The sequence below is a fragment of the Asparagus officinalis genome, chromosome 3, assembly GCF_001876935.1.
Source record: "Asparagus officinalis chromosome 3, Aspof.V1, whole genome shotgun sequence".
NCBI classification, from domain to species: domain Eukaryota; kingdom Viridiplantae; phylum Streptophyta; class Magnoliopsida; order Asparagales; family Asparagaceae; genus Asparagus; species Asparagus officinalis.
The window spans coordinates 54,521,230-54,543,117 of NC_033796.1; the positions used below are offsets into that span (position 1 = coordinate 54,521,230).

General features: G+C 34.3%; 1 protein-coding gene across 1 annotated transcript in view; it reads left to right on the top strand.

The window, feature by feature from the left end:
- The window catches only part of LOC109835143 (formin-like protein 20), a 29,085-nt gene extending 8,714 nt beyond the window's left edge, over positions 1–20,371 (top strand). Inside the window, exons 7-21 of the mRNA XM_020403132.1 lie at positions 3–261; positions 467–581; positions 2,225–2,296; positions 4,461–4,559; positions 4,663–4,704; positions 6,162–6,242; positions 6,324–6,374; positions 6,455–6,536; positions 8,109–8,203; positions 9,911–9,982; positions 10,062–10,178; positions 10,622–10,690; positions 10,816–10,882; positions 18,949–19,483; positions 20,063–20,371. Of these exons, the coding sequence (XP_020258721.1) occupies positions 3–261; positions 467–581; positions 2,225–2,296; positions 4,461–4,559; positions 4,663–4,704; positions 6,162–6,242; positions 6,324–6,374; positions 6,455–6,536; positions 8,109–8,203; positions 9,911–9,982; positions 10,062–10,178; positions 10,622–10,690; positions 10,816–10,882; positions 18,949–19,301 (1,574 nt within the window). The 3' untranslated portion in view covers positions 19,302–19,483; positions 20,063–20,371. The remainder of the gene's footprint in view (positions 1–2; positions 262–466; positions 582–2,224; positions 2,297–4,460; positions 4,560–4,662; positions 4,705–6,161; positions 6,243–6,323; positions 6,375–6,454; positions 6,537–8,108; positions 8,204–9,910; positions 9,983–10,061; positions 10,179–10,621; positions 10,691–10,815; positions 10,883–18,948; positions 19,484–20,062) is intronic.

Below are 21,888 nucleotides of genomic sequence, written 5' to 3' on the forward strand. Positions count from 1 at the left end.
TCCACCTCCTCCACCACCGCCTGGGAATGGAGCTGGCCCTCCTGCTCCTCCTGGGGCCCCAGGTGTCCCTCCTCCACCACTTGGTGGTGGTAGGGGCTCCTTGGGTGGGGGAAGAGGACAGGGCCTTGGACGTACCACAGCCCTGGGAGTGTCTAATTCGTCTCGAAAATCATCATTAAAACCATTGCATTGGGTGAAGGTATCAAGAGCTATGCAAGGAAGCTTATGGGCAGAGCTTCAAAAACATGCTGATACTCATAGGTAACCTTAAAATGATTATGTCTTGTAAATGAAATTATGTTGAATTAGTTTGCTCAGTTACTTTAATGATAATTTGGCTTACATGACATTTTAAAACTCTTAACTTCTATAACACTCAGTTCTGTTGTGAATGCCTGGTAGTTAGTTTTAACCTAGCGCTTACTTTTTAGCATTCTTGAATTTCTTTGGTAACTTTTTGGTGCAGCAATTCAGAATTTGATGTGTCAGAAATTGAGACTCTCTTCTCAGCTGTGGTTAAGAAGCCAAATAACTCAAAATCTGATGGTCAGAAGTCTCAAAAATCTGATAAAGTTCACCTGGTAAGTTCCAAATACTACATGATTTACTATGACATATTGTTGTGACTTTGCTTGTTATTTTTTTCCGTGCGTTTGTAGCAGCTACTCATTACTTCTTTTAGAAACCAAGGTTTTGATCAAAATGTGATTAGCTTTTCTGTGGGTTTTTTTAATCTTCTTTAATCCTCTTAGGCTCATAGTGGACATGCCTCTCAGGTACGAAAGCATGTAATGCGGTACTATGTAATCATATTTCTAAGTCACCAATTGGCTTGACCAATAATAAAGTATAGTTGACTTGTTTTCTCATCTTCTTTATGAATGGTAGTCAATTTTTTAATTATGGAGTGATGGTAATAAAGTTACAATGTACTCTTTGGTTGATGCAGCGACATTGGTGCAATACAGTTGTATTGAAAATTTAATGAAAATTTGATAGCTGCTGCTTTATATTTCTTCCATAAAAAAGCTGAATTAAAATCAACCTATCAAATGCTTCCTAAACAATAAATCATGCTATAAATGAACATTTGCTCGCTGGCTTATTTTACTGTTTACATTTATTCTTCAGTTACCTGCATTTACAATCTACTTATCATACTACTGACATATATTTTTACAATTTATGCCTTTTCAGTTGGCTGTGATAAGTTTGAATTCCGGCATGTGTGCAGAATTTGTCTTCAGAAAGAAACGCCTATTAAATTAATATGATTCATAAACCAGTATAGTTGACGGCTGATATTTATGGAGAGAATTCATGTATTAGGGGCTAACATAATTAGGTCATCTGACTCTGCAGCTATATGGAGTCTATGTTTGGTAATAATTGTTACTGCTGTTTTCAACATGCTGTGAAATTGACCTTCATACCATATGTTGGAAGAGAGTACCATCCCAAAAGGGTAGTTAGCCTTAGTAGTTAGTCACAGACAAATTAACAAGATCATTTTCTTCTGAGGTACTCAGATCTGAGATTAAATTAGTAGTTTACTTCGACAATAACTTGAACTGCAGTCTCAGTCATATCATTCTCCATGCTAGGGATGTAAGAACTTGAATTCGTTTCTTGGTCCGTCTTTAATCTGATCTTAACTATCTTGATATTTTTTTATTTCGTTTATTCTATTGAATTGATGTGTTGCAGTCATTAAACTATTTAGATTGACATCGTGTTAGTAGCTAACTCTTTTTATGTTATCTATGTATTAACTCAATCCAATCTTTGGATCAAAACACATTTTTCTTAACACACAGAATCCGATTATTGACTTTGCTGTAGACTTTTTTTCCTGATTCATTTAGAATATCCATTTATTTGTAGACTACCAAAATTAAGTGACAATAATTTGAGCTGAGCATGCAGTTTTATCATCCATGCTAGAAGAGTGAAAATTTGCTATGGCTTTTATTTTTGGTTTCTAATTAATCTTCACTTATATTTCTTGATGGCTCATTTCATTTACTCTATTGTTGTGTCGTGGTTATTGAGCTTTTTTGTCATTATATTGATAGCTTATTCTTTTATGTACTTTATAAAAAAACAAATGCATTATTTTGTTTGAGAAGCATTTTCTTACTTGCCGATGCACATAATCTATTTCTTTATATCACATCAGGTTTTTTATTTTTCCTATTCATTTTGGATATTCATTTATCTGTAGATTGACCTTAGACGGGCAAATAACACTGAAATCATGCTGACAAAAATCAAGATGCCACTGCCTGATATGATGGTAAGTAATGCACTAGTTACATGCTTCTTTATATTAGGTCTATCAAGGCAATATCTAATGTTTATCCAGCACCAGTAACTTTATTGTACTCTTTATGCAAAGAGACTTAGAGTCGTGAGCTGAACTTTTATCGACACCATCTTTTTCTTGTTATATTTACTTTTATCTACATCTTACGTTCTTATTAATGTATTGAGACAGTCCAGTTCTTTTTAAATGCTTACTTGGAATTTTCATAAATTTGGTTGAATTCTCACCACTTAATTCATGGTAAATCATTGTAATTTTGTTTCCTAGCAGTTTATGTCTATTGGTTCATATCTCATGGCATGAATTTCAATTAAAAAGTTGGATCGTTAAATTTGGGCTGTTTTCTCAAGAGTTGATTCATGGTAACACATAAATTATTGTATTTTTGTTTCCTAGTAGTTTATGCCTAGTGGTTCAAATCTAGTGGCTTGCATTTGAATTAAGAAGTTGGATCGGTAAATTTGGGTTTATATATATATATATATATATAGGGTTTGACTTTGATGGTTATGAGGTGGAAGCTCATTTAGGAAAATGAGCTACCAAGATATACAGGAGGTGAGATCTACACCTTTCGATGTGACAGGTAGGTTGGGTCTCACCATGTGGTTATCTCTTCCTAGCTCATTTAGCAAAATAAGTCACCACCTTATATCCATTTTTTCCATTAATATATATGTGTGTGTGTGTTTGTGCGTGTATGTAAAGAAAGTCAAGATGCAATTTAAGATTTTACGGTCAATTCTTTGGTTTTGCTTGATTTGATCCGCATAGATTTAGTTTGTGAATATCACAATGAACAATTTAGAATATAATATAAGGATGTGAACTGTTTATTTTTTCTCAGATAAATATAAATTCTTATTCTTACACCTTATATATAGGCCAATGACTACATGAGAAAATTTCACTATTGGATCATATAAACTATACTTTCTCTACCATTATTTCATATGTTAACTATTCATTATGAATCTATGATAGTCATAGTCTAAATTTAGGCCAACAAAAAAATTAAGAAGTTTAGAATTTGTTCTCCCATAAACAATCACATTTATTTGATTGCTTAAAATTGTTACTTTTGCAACCATTTGATCATAGGTTAAAGGTGATCAGAATTCATGACCTATCATCTACATACATTCTATAAATCGAGCATCACTTTGTATGCTGCAAATTTTGCATTTTAGGTAGGAAAATAGTAGTTCTGAAATGTCCATGGGGGACAATTTCCTCCTATAGCTACTAACATGCCGTATCATAGTACGTATACTATGGACAAGGGAGATGGGCAATCATTGTAGTAAATTCAAACACCAGACCTCTGAAAGCTATGCTAAACCAGCATAAGTGATTATTCTCACAATCAACATGATCTCTCTCATCATGTGTATCTTAATGAACATTAGGAGTTCAAGGACTTCTGTCCTATGCATCAACTGGCTGCAAAATAAATGCTTTTCAACGATATAATAAATAAGACAACTTCATTTAGTGAAATACTATTCTCATCATACAAATTATCATTTTATGTTTTAAGTTGCGGTGAGAATGGCGGTTGCTGTCAATGTTGAAAAATAACGATAACACATAATGTAACACTCACTTTTGAATAATGTAAAATGCAATGCAACCTAACATATAACACGAGTTTCATGTTTTATTTTACAAAGCTTATTTGTCAGACATATGTGCTTAGGTTTGATGATTATGAGATAGTGACTCATCTAGCAAAATAAGCTACCAAAAAATAGAAGTGTGGGGCCCACACTTTATGATGTGACTAGCATGGCAGGGCTCACCACATGGCGGCTATCTCTTAATAGCTCATTTAGTAAAACGAGCCGCTACCTCATACTCATTATTTCCTACACACACACACATATAGACACATGCACATCTAGTTTTATATTTCCAGTGTGAAGAACCATCATGATTAATTGGTGGAAGAAGTTCCTGGTACAGTGGATATTCTTCTTGGGGGAACCCCTGGTTCAGAAACAACAAATTTCCCATCAGACTTGATTTCAAATGGATGGATGTAGTTTTTTTTTAACCTTTCGGTTTTGTACTGCATTGCATCATATATATCACCTAAAGTTATTACTACATTAACTTTCTCTTATTTTCTCAGGGTGCTGCTCTTGCATTGGATGATTCTCTATTGGATGCTGATCAAGTGGAAAACCTCATAAAATTTTGTCCAACAAAAGAAGAGATGGAACTTCTCAAGGTGCATACAAGAAATAAATAATGTTTTTTCTCTTTTTCTTTAAAGTCATCTATCAGAATCTGTGTTTTATGTTTCCTCATGATGTGCATCTTGCTGCTGTTAGGGCTACACTGGTAACAAGGAAACTCTTGGAAAATGTGAGCAGGTAACCTTCTACGTTATCAATATATAGGACCATATGATCACTACAGGGTTAAATCTTGTCGATATATATTATTGAGATTAAGCATCAGGTGTAATAAAATTTAAGCTTTTTATGTTTTTCAAACGAATAACCACCATAGCTTCAACAATAGATACCAACAATGGTAAAATCATTTATCATTGGATGTTCTTTATTGGTGTATGGATACATTCAAGACTTCAGAAATAATCAATCAAGTGTATGTAGTTCCTTGAAATACTATGCCCCAAGGAGCAGAGAAATTTTAAAAAAAATTCTTTACATCTTATTACCTGTCAAATTGTTGGAATTTCTCCCTCAATTGTATGATATTAGCTTTGCAAGAATTTCTATAAATTTCTTTCCTTGGCCTCTACATTCAAATAAGCATTAACCGCTAGCCAGTTGATTTACTTCCTGATAATTTTGCGCGAAATGTCCTCCCTTTGACTCTACAATGAAAGCATTTTTAGAAATTTATTTACTTGATCTCTACATTCAAATAACCATAACCATAACAAGTTAATTTACTTTCTGGTAATTATGCTGAAAAGACTCGTTGGACAGAGGTTAGTTTAAAGAACTCGTCATACACTTCTTGTATGTATATCCTACATTTCACATACACTTTTGAAACTCATTAGACAGAGGTCTAGTTTATTTCTGCATATACCCAATTCAGAACTATGAATATATAGGGTCTTTTGGATATCAGATTTAAAACTGAGCAGTTTTTTTCTAGTTTGTATATCTATATAGTAACAAAAACTTAAAAGCAACATAAAATGTTATAGGAATTTTTATTTTCATAACATGAATCTAAATCAATATATGCACGTATATATGTGCATAAGTGTCCGTGTAACCTATGTTTTTCAAATTTCTCGTGTCCCTCTACCTGCATTCGTACCTTCACCATACTCGTATTTATGTTAACTTGTTCAAGTTTGTAAGCACTTGCTTCAAGGTTGGAGTTCAGTCAAGATTTGACCCATCAGTTATGTTTAGTCTCACGACACTTACAAAAAGTTTTGTAACCATCTTGCATGCTTTCTTGGATGTGTTGGATTTAATCTCCTTATGCCAAGGAGGTTAGCTATGTAACCTATTTATACATAAGAATATGGGGAGAGATACAGAGCGGAGATCTATGGAGAGGAGAGGAAGGATCCGCAAATGATTTTCATTGATCTAGAAAAAGCTTGCTATAGAGTGTTGAGGGCGATAATGCTTTGGGTTTTAGGAAAAAAAACAAGTATGTAATAGGTATATTGATGTGATGAAAATATGCATGATTGAATAAGGTGAGAACAAAATAAAGGAGGTACTACTTACTAGGCAATGTCCCCTTTTTTTGTGCTGTTCGTGTGGGTTCCTTAAAGTAACTTTCCCATTAGATTACTCTTACAGCATTTCATATGAATTTTTTTGTGCTGCAGTTCTTTATGGAGTTGATGAAAGTTCCCAGGGTGGAATCCAAGTTAAGAGTATTTTCTTTCAAGATTCAGTTTTCCACACAGGTTACATATAATCTTTATCTTTATCTACTAGAGTGGAAGTGTGGTAGTTTCATGATCTTTACATCTCTCACTGTTTCTCAGATCAAAGATATTAGACAGAGCTTGAACATTGTCAACTCTGCATGTGAACAGGTCCTACCAACATGCCACTATAATCTTTTGCTTTTGCATCATCTATCATCATAGAAATCATTTATTCCTTGGTCTTTCAGATTCGGAGCTCTGATAAACTGAAGGAGATTATGAAGAAAATTCTCTATCTTGGCAATACATTGAACCAAGGAACTGCGAGAGGTAACGGACATTTCATTTACTTACCAACTTTATCCAAACCAAGATTAAGAAACTTTATTCGGCTTATTAGGATATAACTGGATGAAAATTTGTATCACATTAGCTCCAGTTATTGATGATTATGGTTGTGACCCATGGTTTGCGTATGTTCTCCCGCCTTGGGATTTTCTCATATGTATGTTTGGGATGTTTGTTTCACTTGATTTGACCCCAACTTTTCTTTATCTTCCTATATTATTGTAGGCATCTTAAATGAGCTATAGCAAAACCTACTATCTTACCTTCCTATAGCAAAACCTCCTATCTTACCTTCCTTTCTGGATTCCTTTTTCGTTTTGGAAATTTTGAGCCTGCTGCTGGGTTTTCTGAGTTTAAGCTGCATAGGCAACATGGTATCTCTGTCTGCTACCAACTTTCTGTTAAATTTCGATACATGATCCTTTCTTGCTCAGAATTAACTTTGCTAGGAATTCAACACGACACAGAGGGACAACATCTAGTCAGCTTCTATTTATAAGGCTTTCATCGATTCTTTGGTTGAATATTTTCAACTTATTGTTCCATGGCGGAGCCTTTTTCCATGAGAAACACTTAGGATGAGGTGTGCTGTAATGCAACTAGCCTAAATCTTCCCTTTTCAAAATATTTTTGAAAAATCCAGTTTGATCTGCCTGTTCTTAATTTTTTCGTGTGATAAACAATGCTATGGAATCCCTTTTCCTCATTGAAGTCCAGATTAAAGCTTCGTCACTTGACTTCTCAATGGCTGTCCTACCACAGGCTTGCACTGTAGGTATGATACACCATGATGTGTAAGCAGTCTTTCATATCTTAAACTTAATAAGACAAACGTTATTAAATATAATACTATATCCTTTATGCAAAGATAACCCTGTTAATAATTTTGTGACACTTTTGATTTCATAACTTTGACAAGATAAATAATATGTGATATATGCTTGGTTGTAGCATGCTTATTAATTAACTGCTCATGCTGCTGAAGACAACTATACACGATCATTTTGTGATCATTTTGACTGGTCTAGGTCCTTGACAATTTTGAATTCTTCAGAGTAGCTGCGGCCATCTATTTGTATGTGTCAGCAGTGATCTTTCTCTATTCAGACTGATTCAGAGCATCAGTGAATTCTGAAATTACTGCTTAGAGTAGTCTTTTTGTCTTGTATTATTTTGAAGTCCCTTAACGATTTTTTTTGGTAGTTTAGAAAAAGTTCATGGAGTCATTTTTACTTTATTTAGATGATTTATATGTAAGACAATTTCATTTTGAGGGTTATTGGTTTGCTTGAAGATGACAAAAGAGGAGGGTAGAAGGATCCAATTAAAACTGGATGGTTGGTAAAAAATTAAAAAGAGAATAATGAAAAGGTAAAAGACAAGGGTAGTTTAAGGTTAAAAAAAAACATCATGTGGGCTTTAATGAAGTATGTCCTACGGTTGCAATGGAATATCTACATTCCCTGTCATATAATTAGGGTAACATTTTCGATGTTAGTAATCAAGTAGTATCCTAGCTATCTAAGTGTTCTAATAGTGGTTCAAATTGTCCAGGTGCAGCTGTTGGTTTCCGGTTGGACAGTCTTCTGAAACTTACAGATACCCGTGCCACTAACAATAAAATGACACTTATGCATTATCTATGTAAGGTACAAACTCTTTTTTCGTAAATCATGATTTATAGGCACCTGTATATTATCTCTTTTAGCAATTTATGATGGAAGGTTTAACTATGTTATCCTATTAGTAACTCACTCCTTCTAAGCCTAATTATGATTTTCTTTGATGTGGAACTGTTGAGCTTAAGTGAGAATTTGAACTGGCATGATTTTGTTTCTTAGCAGAATCTTTATGTATTATTTTTGGAATTTTAGCATTCTAGAAGGAAACATTTAGGCCAAGTTTGTTTTTTATCCCCGGACTAGGGGTATTATAATATTCGGATTATAGTCCTCGGATTGTGTTATCCTCGGACTATTTTAGTCTAGTCTAATATTTGTTTTTACACGGCTAACGTTTGGACTAGCTTCAAATAATCCATGTTGGTGTTTGATTTTAGGGGGATTATGAATGTTCAAAACTAATATCATAGCCAAAATGATTTTTTCGCCCTCTAGTCAACTAATATTGCATTAATGCATTTGTTTAGTAATTTTTTTAAAGAATTTGTGCATGATCTTTTTTGAACAATGTACATACTGTCATATACCTATTATGATGAATAGGAATTCAAATTTCCTAAGCATCATCAATTTGATATATTGTCAAATTTGAAAGTTCAAAGTTAGCGAACAATTTGTTCAGTGTCTACTCTGTACATTTTCATCATGAACATTAAGCACACTATGGACATAGCACCAATAAAGTGGTGCGTCATGTCCAATTCAGTGACTAAACAAGCAAACATTGATATATTTGATATTCCTAAAGTTTGCTCCTATATTTTTTATTTTCTGCTACTCGTGATTATTTTTTGATAGTGTCTTCTTTCCTGCTTGCATAAAAGAAAGCGGTGGAGAAATTAATAGTCGTATTAAAGCATTCTTCTCGGCGGAGAAAAACAAACAGGGTCTTAAGCCTAGTCTCATATCAAGCCTTCTTCCTGCTTTAATCTCTTGTTACGCATTTTACTTTGCATAATAGTCATATTAAACTATAGATTTCTGGCTCGGAGGTTTGTTGTGTGATGTCGTGTGTGGGGGGGCGGGGGGGGAGGGTTTGGTGCTTTTAGTTGGTAAAAACAATGACTCAAAATAAGTGATCCTCAAAATGTATAATCCAAAGATTTATATTCAAATGAATTCATGTAAGAGATAAGTTGGTTGGCTGCCATTTTGTATTCGGTAAGTCCAAGACTAGGTTGCTTGATGACCAAAAATGAAATTAGATGAAAACATAACAGTCCATCCTCTATTGAAGCCAGAGTTATACCTAAACAGGTACATGTAAGATAAGTTGGCTATTCACCTTGTTCTTCTATCATATTTGCAGTAACATGTAGTTTCTTATTTATTCATGTAAAAATCCTAGTAAACATGTTAGTTAAGTTTTCATTATTAAAAGACAAACCTTAAATTTAATTACAACAACATAAAATAAATTGCTAATAATTTATGCTTATATATATATTCTCTTTTAGGATCGAAAGAAAACAATCTAGTTTATTTAAGACAATGCTTTGGCTGGCTTGGCAAGCCTATTTGTTATCGTTGGTTTTTTCTTTTCAAAGCTATGATTAATGTATTATGTTGAATCTAGTATATCATCTTTCTTTGCTTGTATATGTTTAGTTTTTTCTGATCTTTCACATCTGTATAATATCACTAGATCGAAACCTTAACTTGCCATAACATCAGGTCCTTGCCTCAAAGTCATCTGATCTTCTAGACTTCCATGAGGAACTTACAAGTTTGGAAGCAGCATCAAAGGTTTTCTAACGTTCTTGGTACTATAATTGTTGGTCTTCAAATATTGTAATCGAAGTAATCTTATATATTGTTCGTATAGATACAATTGAAATTATTGGCCGAAGAGCAACAAGCTATTGTCAAAGGATTAGAAAAGGTTGAGCTGGAGCTGTCTGCATCAGAAAGAGATGGTCCAGTGTCAGAAATTTTCTGCAAGGTATGATCATGTACTTTAGTTCCACCATTAGCTCCTTTATGGACCATTTTTATTGTTATAATCTCATACCGACACTTACCTATTTTGATTTTTTCATACCCATAGCTTTCATACCGTTAAAGTAATTCTAAAGAAGTTTTGAATTATCTTGAGGGTAAAAATCTGAATGTGGATGAGCCAGCCGATGCAGAAAAAGTGTTGCCCCCTCAAGTATACAGGATTGATCATCATTAATGACACTTTTCTTTTGTAGATCAAAATTTGTAATGAGAAATGAAACTCAACATTTTGTTTTCATGTGTTTTAAAAGCAGATATATACGGGTTGTTTCCAATCCAAAATTCTATATATTTATATAAATTTTAATTATAATGATGCATCTATTTCAACATAGTTTCAATTACTTTTTTTGCAAATTATAATTCTTATGCGCTTGATTTTAGACTTTGAAAGAGTTTACAGCTATTGCTGGAGCTGACGTGGGATCCATAACAACACTCTATACTTCAGCGGTAGGCTACTGAATTGACTTCTACTTTCTAAGTCATATTTTGATGATTGTGCAATCTTATATATTTAGCTAGTATTTCAATCCCTTAAATATGAACTCTCTTCTTACTTCTTCAAGTGATGACAGAGTAAAAATGCAGATGGACTTGCTGTATATTTTGGAGAAGATCCTGCTCGTTGTCCCTTCGAACAAGGTAATTCATCAACTTCATCTTCCTATATGATTAATTTGTAGTATGTGAATGTGTGGACGAATATTGTAGGACTGCAGACTATCATGATCCAATTCATTTTGCATATACATGGAATTATCTTATAAATGTTACATCATCTTTATTAATCTCTTCATGCTAGGACTATAACCTTAACATAACTCTTGAAATTTGTAAAGGAAACTTAAACATCGGAACAGTATTTTAAGGATTGGTATAAAGAGCAAAGAGCTGCCTAGACTCCTAGGCGGCCACTTAGGGCTTTTAAAATGTCAAAATGGCAATGAAAACTATATTGAGCTATGTATCTTTCTTTTAACATCGTACAATTTTTTTTTTTCTGTGGAACCCCATTTGTCACACTAGGTTGCAATTCTTCTACATTGTAAAATTTAAAATTAACTTATGATTGTCATTGCAATTTAATTATTTGGCCTTTTTTTGTACTTGTGTCGGGATTTTTTTCATGTTCAAGGACAAAAATAGAATAAAAAATAAAAATTAAATCTACTTAGTCTTAAACAAGCAAAATTGACGATATAGCAAGGTTTTAAATATCGGCCGACATGTCCGACATGTCGGCCGACATATCGGTTTGAGGGCTTGACCGACACGACATGGACGTTTTTAACTCATATATCGGTTTTCAGGGCAAAATCGGAAATATCAGGGTCATATCGGGCATATCAGCCTATTTTTTAGCTTTGAAAAATTGACCGATATGGTACTTTTTTTAAGATCTGTTTTTTGTTATCGGGTTTGGGTTTAGTGATAAATACCCAAACCCGTTTGACTCGTTCTCATGTTTAAGGGTTCCTTATGAACCCGATAGAAAAAATTTATGAACCCAAATCCATATATTATTTATTTTTTTATATGTTCAGTCTATAGAATTTATAAAGTATGCTTATATTGAATTTATGAATGCTTAGATTACATTTAGGACATGATATTATATATATGCGCACTACCCAATATGGCAATCCGATATTTAGTCAATGTCCCCCGATATATCCCCGATTTCTGCTATCTGATATGGATTTCAGCCATCCGACATGAACCCGACATCCGATATTTAAAACCTTGCGATATAGTGACATTTGTGTGAAAACAATGAAAAAATTTATTTATGCACTTGGTCGAAAATACACCATATATATAATCATTTAAGAATAACTATGGCAAGTAATAACAAAATTAGAAATTTACATCACATATTAAACTATTAAAATGCCAAATTAAAAATAATTTTGTTAATTGTTTTTATGTCTAAGAGTGATTTTGGAAATGGATGAATTTAGAAGTAAATAGGTGTAAACTTTACGTTTATAGATAAAAAAATCATTTTGGAGGTGGATGATTATAAAATTAAATACAGATATAATGTAGGTTTATATTTAAAAACTCGCCCATTATGCCGTGACATTAGCGTGAGAAAGAAGCCAAACAAATGATTTAAGTATTTGGTTTCAAAATATACACCCCATACATAACAGAAAAGTATAGGAAGTTACAGTATAATATAATAACTTACATAGTATACAAAGTATTGAAATATAAGGTGAGTTTAAAATTAATATGGAGTATTTGGGGACTATGGGTTATTTTTGAAAATGTGTGGATTTCTAAAAACACAGAGGTTAAACTTTGGGTTTATCCATAAAAAACATTTTTGGAAGTATGTGAATTTAAAAATAAATGAGGGTAAAACTTTAGAAAATAAATGAGGGTAAAACTTTGAATTTATAGGCAAAAATCATACAATTTGCAGTGCCTTGATATTAGTGTGAAAAAAAGAAAAATAACGGTTTAAGTATTTAGGTTAAAAATACATGATATACCTAACTACTAAGTTTGCTAGTTATGGCTGCAATTCGCTATACATAATGAGCTACTAGATTACAAATTGGGTTTAAAAATATTTTGGTGTGTATTTTGGTCTAGGAGTGATTTTGGAAGTCAGTGAGTTCAAAATAAACGAGAGAGAAGGTTTGGGTTTATAGGTAAAAAAATCATTTTTATGAAATAGATAGGTTTAACAAAATGGAGTAAAGCATTGGATGAAGTATTTTGGGTCTAAGAATGATTTTGCACGTAGACAGATTTAAAAATAAGAGTTTAGTCGGTGTTAATTGTCATATGAGATAATTTCCTCATATACAATAATGTGGCTCAATCTTAATCAAATGTTGTTATGACCTTGTTCTTCTCATTTATTTACTTGATAGAGATTGTGCCACATCATTGCCATATGAGAGATCGTCTCTTATACATTTTTCTCTAAAAATAATTGAGGGTGAGACCTTTGGGTTTATATAATCAAAAAAACATTTCTATTACTATTATATTATTCTATTAAAGTTTACGGAGTATTTTGATCTTAAAGAGGATAAATGATTTGTTTTTGAAAATTGGCGGGTTAAAAATAAATTTGTTTACAAATTGGATTTATTTGCAAGTGCGCTTTATTTAAATCCCATCTTTGACCATGTGCTAGTGCTTAGCTTGCACTGTCAATATGTCTAGCTTGCACAATGCCTAGGTCCCTAGTTGTATACGTTAGGCTGCAAAACAAATATGGTAGATAAATGTCTCAAACCTGTGACACGTGTTTTTAGACTAAACACTCTGACTAATTAAGCTACCCCTTTTGAACTAATTGGGAAAATAACATAATATATAATATATTTATTGTAGCTAAAAACTATTCTTTTCCCATTAACTTTAGTATATAAAGAGTAGAATTAATCCACGCGATGCCACGACATGTGTGCGAAAAAAATTATTTAAGCATAGGTTGAAAAATATACCATATTTCTAATCACTAGGGATAGCAAGTGATAAGAAATATAGTAATTTACATTGTAAACTATGCCGTTGAAATACAAAGCAAGTTAAAAATAATTTGATTGAGTATTTCATGTCATATGTGATTTTTGGAAATGGATGAGTTTACAAGTAAATGGATACAAAACTTAGGGTTTATAGAAAAAATCATTTTTAGGGTTGCATGATTATAAAATTAAATATGCATAAAACTTTAGGTTTATAGGTTGAAACTCCTCTATGATGCCACATAATTAGCCTGAGAAAAAAAATCAAACAAATGGTCTAAACTTTTGGTTCAAATATACATCACATACATAACAACTTAAAGAAAATATAAAAAGTTACAGGATAATATAGTAACTTACATCGTATTCCAATGTGTTGAAATACAAAGTGAGTTTAAAATTAATTTGGAGTAGTATTTTGGGACTAAGCATTACTCCTCCATAATGCCATGAAATTGGCTTGAGGGAAAAAAAATCAAACAAACGGTTTAGCTTTCGGTTCAAATATAGATTAGATATATAACAACTTAAAGAAAAGTATAGAAAATTACGATATAATATAGTAACTTACACTGTATACTAAAGTGTTGAAATATAGAGTGAGTTTAAAATTAATTCGGAGAACTATTTTGGGACTAAGAGTGATTTTTGGAAGATGATGAGCTTTTAAAAAGTAAATGGACGTAAAATTTGGGTTTATGTGCATAAAACTCTTTAGGGAATGTGTGAGTTTAAAAATGAATGGGGATAAAACTTCAAATTTATAAGAAAAAAATAATCTACAATTCGTGATGTCGCCACATTCATGTGAAAAAAGAATGTAGAAAAGAAAAAGATTTAAATATTCAGTTAAAAAAATGAATTGTATATCTAACCACTTAGTTCTTACAAAGAAACGCAACTCAAAATATGTCATAAACTACTAGAATACAAACTGGATTTTTAAAAAATTGGTGACTCTTTTGCGTCTAGGAGTGACTTTGGAAGCTAACGGGTTTGAAAATAAATGGGGTAAAATTTTTGATTTGTAGGAAAACAAATCTTTTTGAAAGTTTGTAGGTTAAAAAAATGGAGTAAAATGTTAGGTGAAGTATTTTAGGTCTAAGAGCGATTTTAAATATACACAGATTCGGAAATAAATGCGTAATGAGACTTTGGGTTATATGGAAAAAGGGGGAATATAAAATCAAATGAAGGTAAAGCTTTGGATTTATTAAAAAAAACATTTCTACTGTACATCATTTCGTTGTTATATTGTTTTATTAAAACGTAGGCTTAAATTAGTTTATCAGTTGGGTTTATATACAAAACCCCCTTTATTTAATGACTAAAAATATGTGGTCTACGTAGGTATTAAATTTTTTTATGAAGTAAAACTGATATGTCAAAGTCTAGATTAGAGCCCCTGACTTGTCCCTTTAGGGTCTGGACACTCCAACCAAGTGAGGTAATTAGCTTCTTATGATACTTGGCAAAAATAACACTATATATAAAGATTATTATGGTTAATAACTGTTAATTTCCCTTTAACTTTAGTGTATAGTATGATATAATTGGGATATAAATTGATACTATAAGAAATAGAACAATGGGTTGTCTAAATATATTATCTCACTAAATTAACCATGTTTGATTATATGTTTGGGGCTTTATTTTGGGTTTGATTTGGGGCTATTTCTACAAGTCTAGGTTAACTGTATCACTATATTACGAATGTTTGACCACATAATTGAAGCTTGATTATGGATTAATTGAAGGGAATTGGTATAAGTATATGTTACATTCTTATATTAATAGAGTGCCATTTTGTATCTTCAAATAAATAAGAAAGATGTAATAATTTATTTCTTCATCCTGGTAGCAGCGCAGGTTCTCTAACCCTAGGTGTCATACCTCGGGCTCGCTAGTTTGTTGGTGCAACATAAGCCCTAGGATCTAGTGAGTACAGCCTATTGTTTGGATTGAACCACTGCCAAAAATCACTAGTCATCGTTCCACTTGACTCTTATGACTTACCTTATGAAGCTATCCATATTTTTGCAAGTACTCGATATGGGCCTAAAGGTCGTATCACACTAGGACTTCTTCTAAGTTTAAATCTTGGGTTTGCCGAGAGGACACTGCCTCAAGCACTATACCTTCTCTTTCCCATTGTGGCTATATCTAGCTCGTATCAAGTTCTCATCGTCAAATCCTCTCAACCTCTCTCTCATCCAAAATGATGGTGGCAATTCAGTCTTACATCGGAACTTTGTCTTACAAATAATACACTTGTCGAGCCTTCAACTTGAAAAATGCTTTGAGCTACAATCTTGTCCTAATGTTATTTATCCTCTCATATGGAGTCCTGACGGCCTCCACTTCTCGTATGAAGTCTCGCCAGCCCCCTTTTCTCACACGCAGTCTAGACTACCTTCTCTTCATGCATGCAATCTCACCGACCTTCTCTCCAGTGCATAGTGCCACCTCCCTCAACTTATCCCATGCAGTCCCCTTAACCTCGTCTTATGTGCATCCTCTTCACTGTCCTCTTTTCATGTATAATCTGTTGGCCTCCCTTTCACATTTGGAATCTCGTCAATCTCCTTCTCTCTTGTTTTCCTCTTCATTGTCCTCATTAGCAGTCCGTCGACCTCTTCTTACGTGCAACCTCTTTGTTATCCTCTTTTCATGTGTAGTATGTCAGCCTCCTTTTCTCACTTGAATCTCGTCAGCCTCCTTTCTCACTTGGAATCTCGGAAGCCTCTTCATTATCCTTTTTTTGTGTATAGCCTGTTAGCCACCCTCAACTTATCCTGTGTAGTCTCGTCAACTTCTTCTTACGTGCAGCCCCTTCATTGTCCTCTTTTCATACATAGTCCGTCCGTCCACCTCCTTTCTCACTTGGAATCTCGTCAACCCTGTCGGCCTCCTTTCTCACTTGGAATCTCGTCAACCTCCTCTTTTGTGCAGAGTTTCTATCTTGTTCTCTGTTCCTTCAAATCTTCTCCAAGATCGGTTTTGCTTACATCTAAGCTCCAGTCCGTGGAGGAGTACAAGGAATAATAAGTAATGTATTTTTTTGACCATATTTGGGGCTTGATCGCAAGATTGATTGGAGGTTATTGTATGAGTATAGATTGTAGTAACCATAATATTAGGAATGTTTGACCATATAATTGGGGCTTGACTTTAGGACTGGTTGGAGGGTAGTGGTATAAATAACCTTGGCTTTGTTATATAAATAATTATTAAGGCTTCATCCATACTTTCAAAGAACAGAATGCTATAATTCATTTCTTTAACCATTTAAGTCAATCCCAATCTAATTGCAGATTAGTATAGGCTATGGGCATCTGTATCCATCCAATTAAAAATGGTATTGATATAGATGAGGTTTATATGTCCCTCTATTTTCATGAGGATGAAGATGATTAAAAAAAAAGAAGTTAACTAGCATACCTTGCAATATACAGCACAGCATGGACCTTGGTTTAGCGTTTCATCCCAATTCTAGTGTTTCTGTCAGCCATGAGATTTGTTTCAACATTTATATTTTTTTATAAAAACTTTATGCTTTTTAGATGATGATAAATTGACTTTTGAAGTAAATAAAAATGGTCGCCTAAGTCTCATGAAAAAACATAAATAAAAATGGTTAAAACTAGGAGAAGATGAACTGGATATAGTGTGGTACAAAAATCATTTTTCACTAAACAAACTTGTTCATATTGTCATAGAGGACCAATAGAAGCCTTGCACAATTTCAAATTTACCTCAAGATCAATCAGTATGGAATCTAAAGGGGGCCAAGACTAGTATTACCTGATTCAAAGTAGTGATATTTTAGTTTGTCTAATACTATCATATTATGGGTTTATTAAAATATGTAAGCTTCAACTATTAGCATAATCCTTCAGTGGTCACAGGTTGGAACTCCCAACTACAAATTCATTTTCTACCTGGTGACAGGTACGTTTTCTACCTGGTCGCGTAAGTCTCAGTGGTTGGACTCTTAACTGTCCCAGTCAAAACATGAGTTTTTAACTCTTAGTTCTTGAATTTCATTAAAATATAATCTTTTATCAGCTTGCCTCATTGTCCTACAATGGGATGAAGTCTTTATTATTTGGACCATGAATACACTAATGAGGTAATACAGTTAGGACCTGAAACCAACTAACAGATATTGTCCAACTATCTTATGTCTATTTTCTATGTGAACAAGCTTCAGCTGCGAAGTAGAATAAATATATTTATCAAATGTTAAGAAAACTTCCAGAGTATAGTAGTGTGATTCATGCAAGTATACAAAATAGGTGAAGGGAGTGTAATCATCAAGCTTAAGAAAAAAATAAAGTTAAGATAGATATATTTCCTCATACTTGTATGAAACTTGATCCTGACTTCAAAGATAAGGGCTTAAACAAGTTCATATGTTTGTGTGTGCTATTCATGAAGAGATTTCATATTTGCAACTGTAACTTAGCTTAGCCATAGAATATGGACAGCTTTCATTGAATCTCACTCATCCATTAGATCAAACCATGACCTTATCAGTGAAAAAGTATGATGTTTGTATTTCAGTTCCTGCAGTTCCTTTCTGCGCTAGATGCTTTAGCTGATGTCAGTTGTTAGATAATTTGGAAAGGTGCCAGATTGCGTTGCAGTTTCCTACGGAACATATAAATTGTTTACTGGATTATTTAGCTGGATGCTACCTCTTGAAGATCCTTTACTTTGCACGTCGCACCCTAACTCTCCATCTCTTATAATGCACAGTTATTGAGATGAATTACATGGTTAGTTGTGATTTATTGCAGATACATCCCCATCCTATGGGGAGCTAGCCACTTATTTCCCTGAAAAAAGAAATTAGCACTTAAGCTCCTTTGTTTCCAAGCGGAGTTTACCTCTCTGATGTCTTTGCAAATGTATATTGATCACCTATAAGGAAATAGAGGATCCCTCTGTAACATACTGCAATATCAGGAAATCTTTCTGCAAAGTATTGTTTTGAAGTGACACCCACATAACAGGTATAGGTGATTGTGGAAGATAATTCCATTTTTGCTTCAGGAGATCAAAGTGCTAATAAACTTTTTTAGAGGATGACAAGTGGTCCTAAAAATATAGAGGTGTATGCTCTTTTATGCCATTAATCTCCATTTGCTGGAGTGAATATCATTCACTCTCTACTGTAAAATATTTACTTGATGCAACATGAAATTGCAGTCATCACCACCCTCCTAAACTTCGTCCACTTATTTCGGAATGCGCACGACGAGAACTGCAAGAATGCGGAACTTGAGAAGAAAAAAGCCCTGAAAGAGGCTGAAATGGAAAAGTCTGGAAGCCCGATGAAGAAAAAAGGCTCTTTTAAAGAGGCTGAAATGGACAAGTCCGGAAGCCCGATGAAGAGAACATCCAAGAAAGAGGCTGAAATGGACAAGGCTGGAAGCCCGATGAAGAGAATAGCCCTGGAAGAGGCTGAAACGGACAAGTCTGGAAGGCCGATGAAAAAAATAGCCCAGCAAGAGGCTGAAATTGACAAGCCTGAAAGCCCAATGAAGAAACCTGCTAGATGACCTTGCATCCACTGACCTACTAACCTTAGCTTATGACTTGGGTTCTTGCTTGTGCGTACATTTTCACCTTATCTAGTGCCGTTGAGATCAAGATCTCGCACGTCCCTGGATGAGAACCAATCTGAGCTGATCTGCACTCACCAATGCAGAGCCAAAGTCATCATACAGGGAATTCTCCAATGGTAAGATATCCACATTTCCTTTGGGATAAATTTCACAAAATCCCCCTTAAGCTTGGTAGTTTTTGAGATATCCTCCTTAACTATTTTAATAAGTACAAAACATCCCTTAACTTTGTGGGGATTTTCACATAACTCCGCTGAACTTGTTGTATTCCACTAAACCCAGATTGTTCACTTTAACCCTCAACTACAGTTTGTCATGTTCCAAGCACATGACAGAAAAAAAAGGTGAAAATACCACTTAGACCTAAAAAAAATATTCTCGGTGTTTAGTGGAATATCATCGGTTGATTGAAAAACTCTCAAAGCTGGGGGGGGGGGGGGGGGGGGTTAGTATCTATTAATGGGGATTATCCCAAAAAGGCACAAAATTAAGATGCTTTTTGTTTTGTTTTGTTTTGGTTTTTTCGCGTTTTTGTTTTTCTTTCTTTTTTCTTTTTCTTTTCTTTTTTTTTTTTTTTGGGGGGGGGGGGCGGGTGCGGTGTCGTGAAATTTACCCTTTTCTACATTGTTCAATTCATCACTTTGTTTGGACGGTCAACTGATCTCATTCTGTTTCTATTGCCTGCATCCCTGCAGGTATTTTAAAGACCATGGCTGATCCCTCCAGGCTGATAACTGTACAGACTAACCTATACGATTTTTTTTGTATATTTGATGTCTATTCCCTTTTTTTTTTTTTTTGGGCCTAAGTTTTAAGGGTAGGATACAAGCAGGAATAGGCTAGAAGCAGCTGTTTAAAATAGAAATGATGATGTGAGGATAGGAATAGTAGAAATGTAAGAGCAGAAATGTCTTTTTCCTGTGTTATTAGATGTAATTTTTGTAATTCTTATAGCTAAATAAATCAGGCCGATCGGTTCTTTAAGCTCAAATTTGCTTCTTTTCCGTGGAGTTTTCAGAGCAGTTTTGGGACTGACTGCTTGTGTGATCAACTGGAGTAATGCTACACTTCATTAATTAGTCCTTTTTTGTCAGTTTTACTCGTGAGTGCTGTTATGTTTGACCCCTTGGTTAACTTTATAGACGTTGAGTCTGAGAATTAAAGTGGATTGCTGTATCCAACAAAAAGAAATTGCCGGGCACAAACTATGGAAATATTTAGATTTTCCCTTTTATCGATAATCTCTGTATGTGTTTCTTTTCTATATTTGAATTGATATAATTGGTCTTTTGAAGCTCAGCGAGTCAAGCTTTTGGTGATTTGCGGCTAATCAGTGAGTTATCTTTTAACCATCACGATACCAGGTTTTCCTACCCTTATGCATATGCATCATGAGTTGGTTAATCTTTAGCCGACATTTTGGATGATATCTTATTGTCCTGGTAGTTGTCCGTCCCTCTGAGATATACTTATTAGCATGGTATTTGGCTTCCATATGCTTGCTATTTTGTGTATAGCTGAGGATATGGTTGATGTGAGACTCTTGTGCAAGGAACAGCCAACATTATTGAACTGATGGAATTAATCATTACAATCTCAGAACCGAAAGGGTCTAGTAGATGAGCGAAAAAGCTTTTTTAGACTGTACAACTGTGTTTGTAAATTTTTTTCAAACTGTAGCTTGCACATCTGTGTTTGTACAGCAAACTCAGTAAACTTTGGGAAGACTTGAGATAGCATACGTACAGGTGGTTTTTGCTAAATTCAGTAGAACATGGAATCAGTGTACAATTTATTGTTGCTATGTTTTATGCAGAGAGTTGAAAGAAATGTAAAAGCTGTATCAGGCTATTTCAGAGTGTGCTGGATTGAGTAGCTTGACATCCTCTCTTGTACTGAATAATTTTCAATTGTCAATAGCATGCTTTCTTTTCTTGCACTGTATCTAATTCCCCATGACTGTGTAAGATTTCTGCAATATCACAGAATCCATATCTCCATATTTTGCTATTATTAAAAAGAAATCACCACTTATACTCTATAAGCCCTGTTCGCATTTTTCCAATCGCTGTACACTTTCCCAAATCATATACCTTCTCAGGTTTGAACCTCATCCATAATTTAAACGACCAAACCCCCCTTCAATCAAACTTGACACTTATCCTCTGGTTCGAACTCAACCCCATAGTCTCCATACCCGAACCCACCCTCCAAATTCTCCAAACGGCTCAACCTACACTTTTGATAAAACACGCAGCTCACCACAATCTCAAGCACGACCAGCAAAGAATGCATATAAGCAATCATAAACCCCTCGCAAACCATCGGCGGATCGAACCTCTTCCACAGATTGTATCTCCTCATCACTCTATACTGAAACAGAGCCTCGACCAAAGTCATCGCCACGTTCGTAGTCACCGCAATGCTCAGCGCGGTCGCCACCTTGCCTTTAAGAAGCGCGCATGCCGTCATCACAACGCGCACATATCCCCTCCAACTCTCCATCGCCGACGCTGTGACG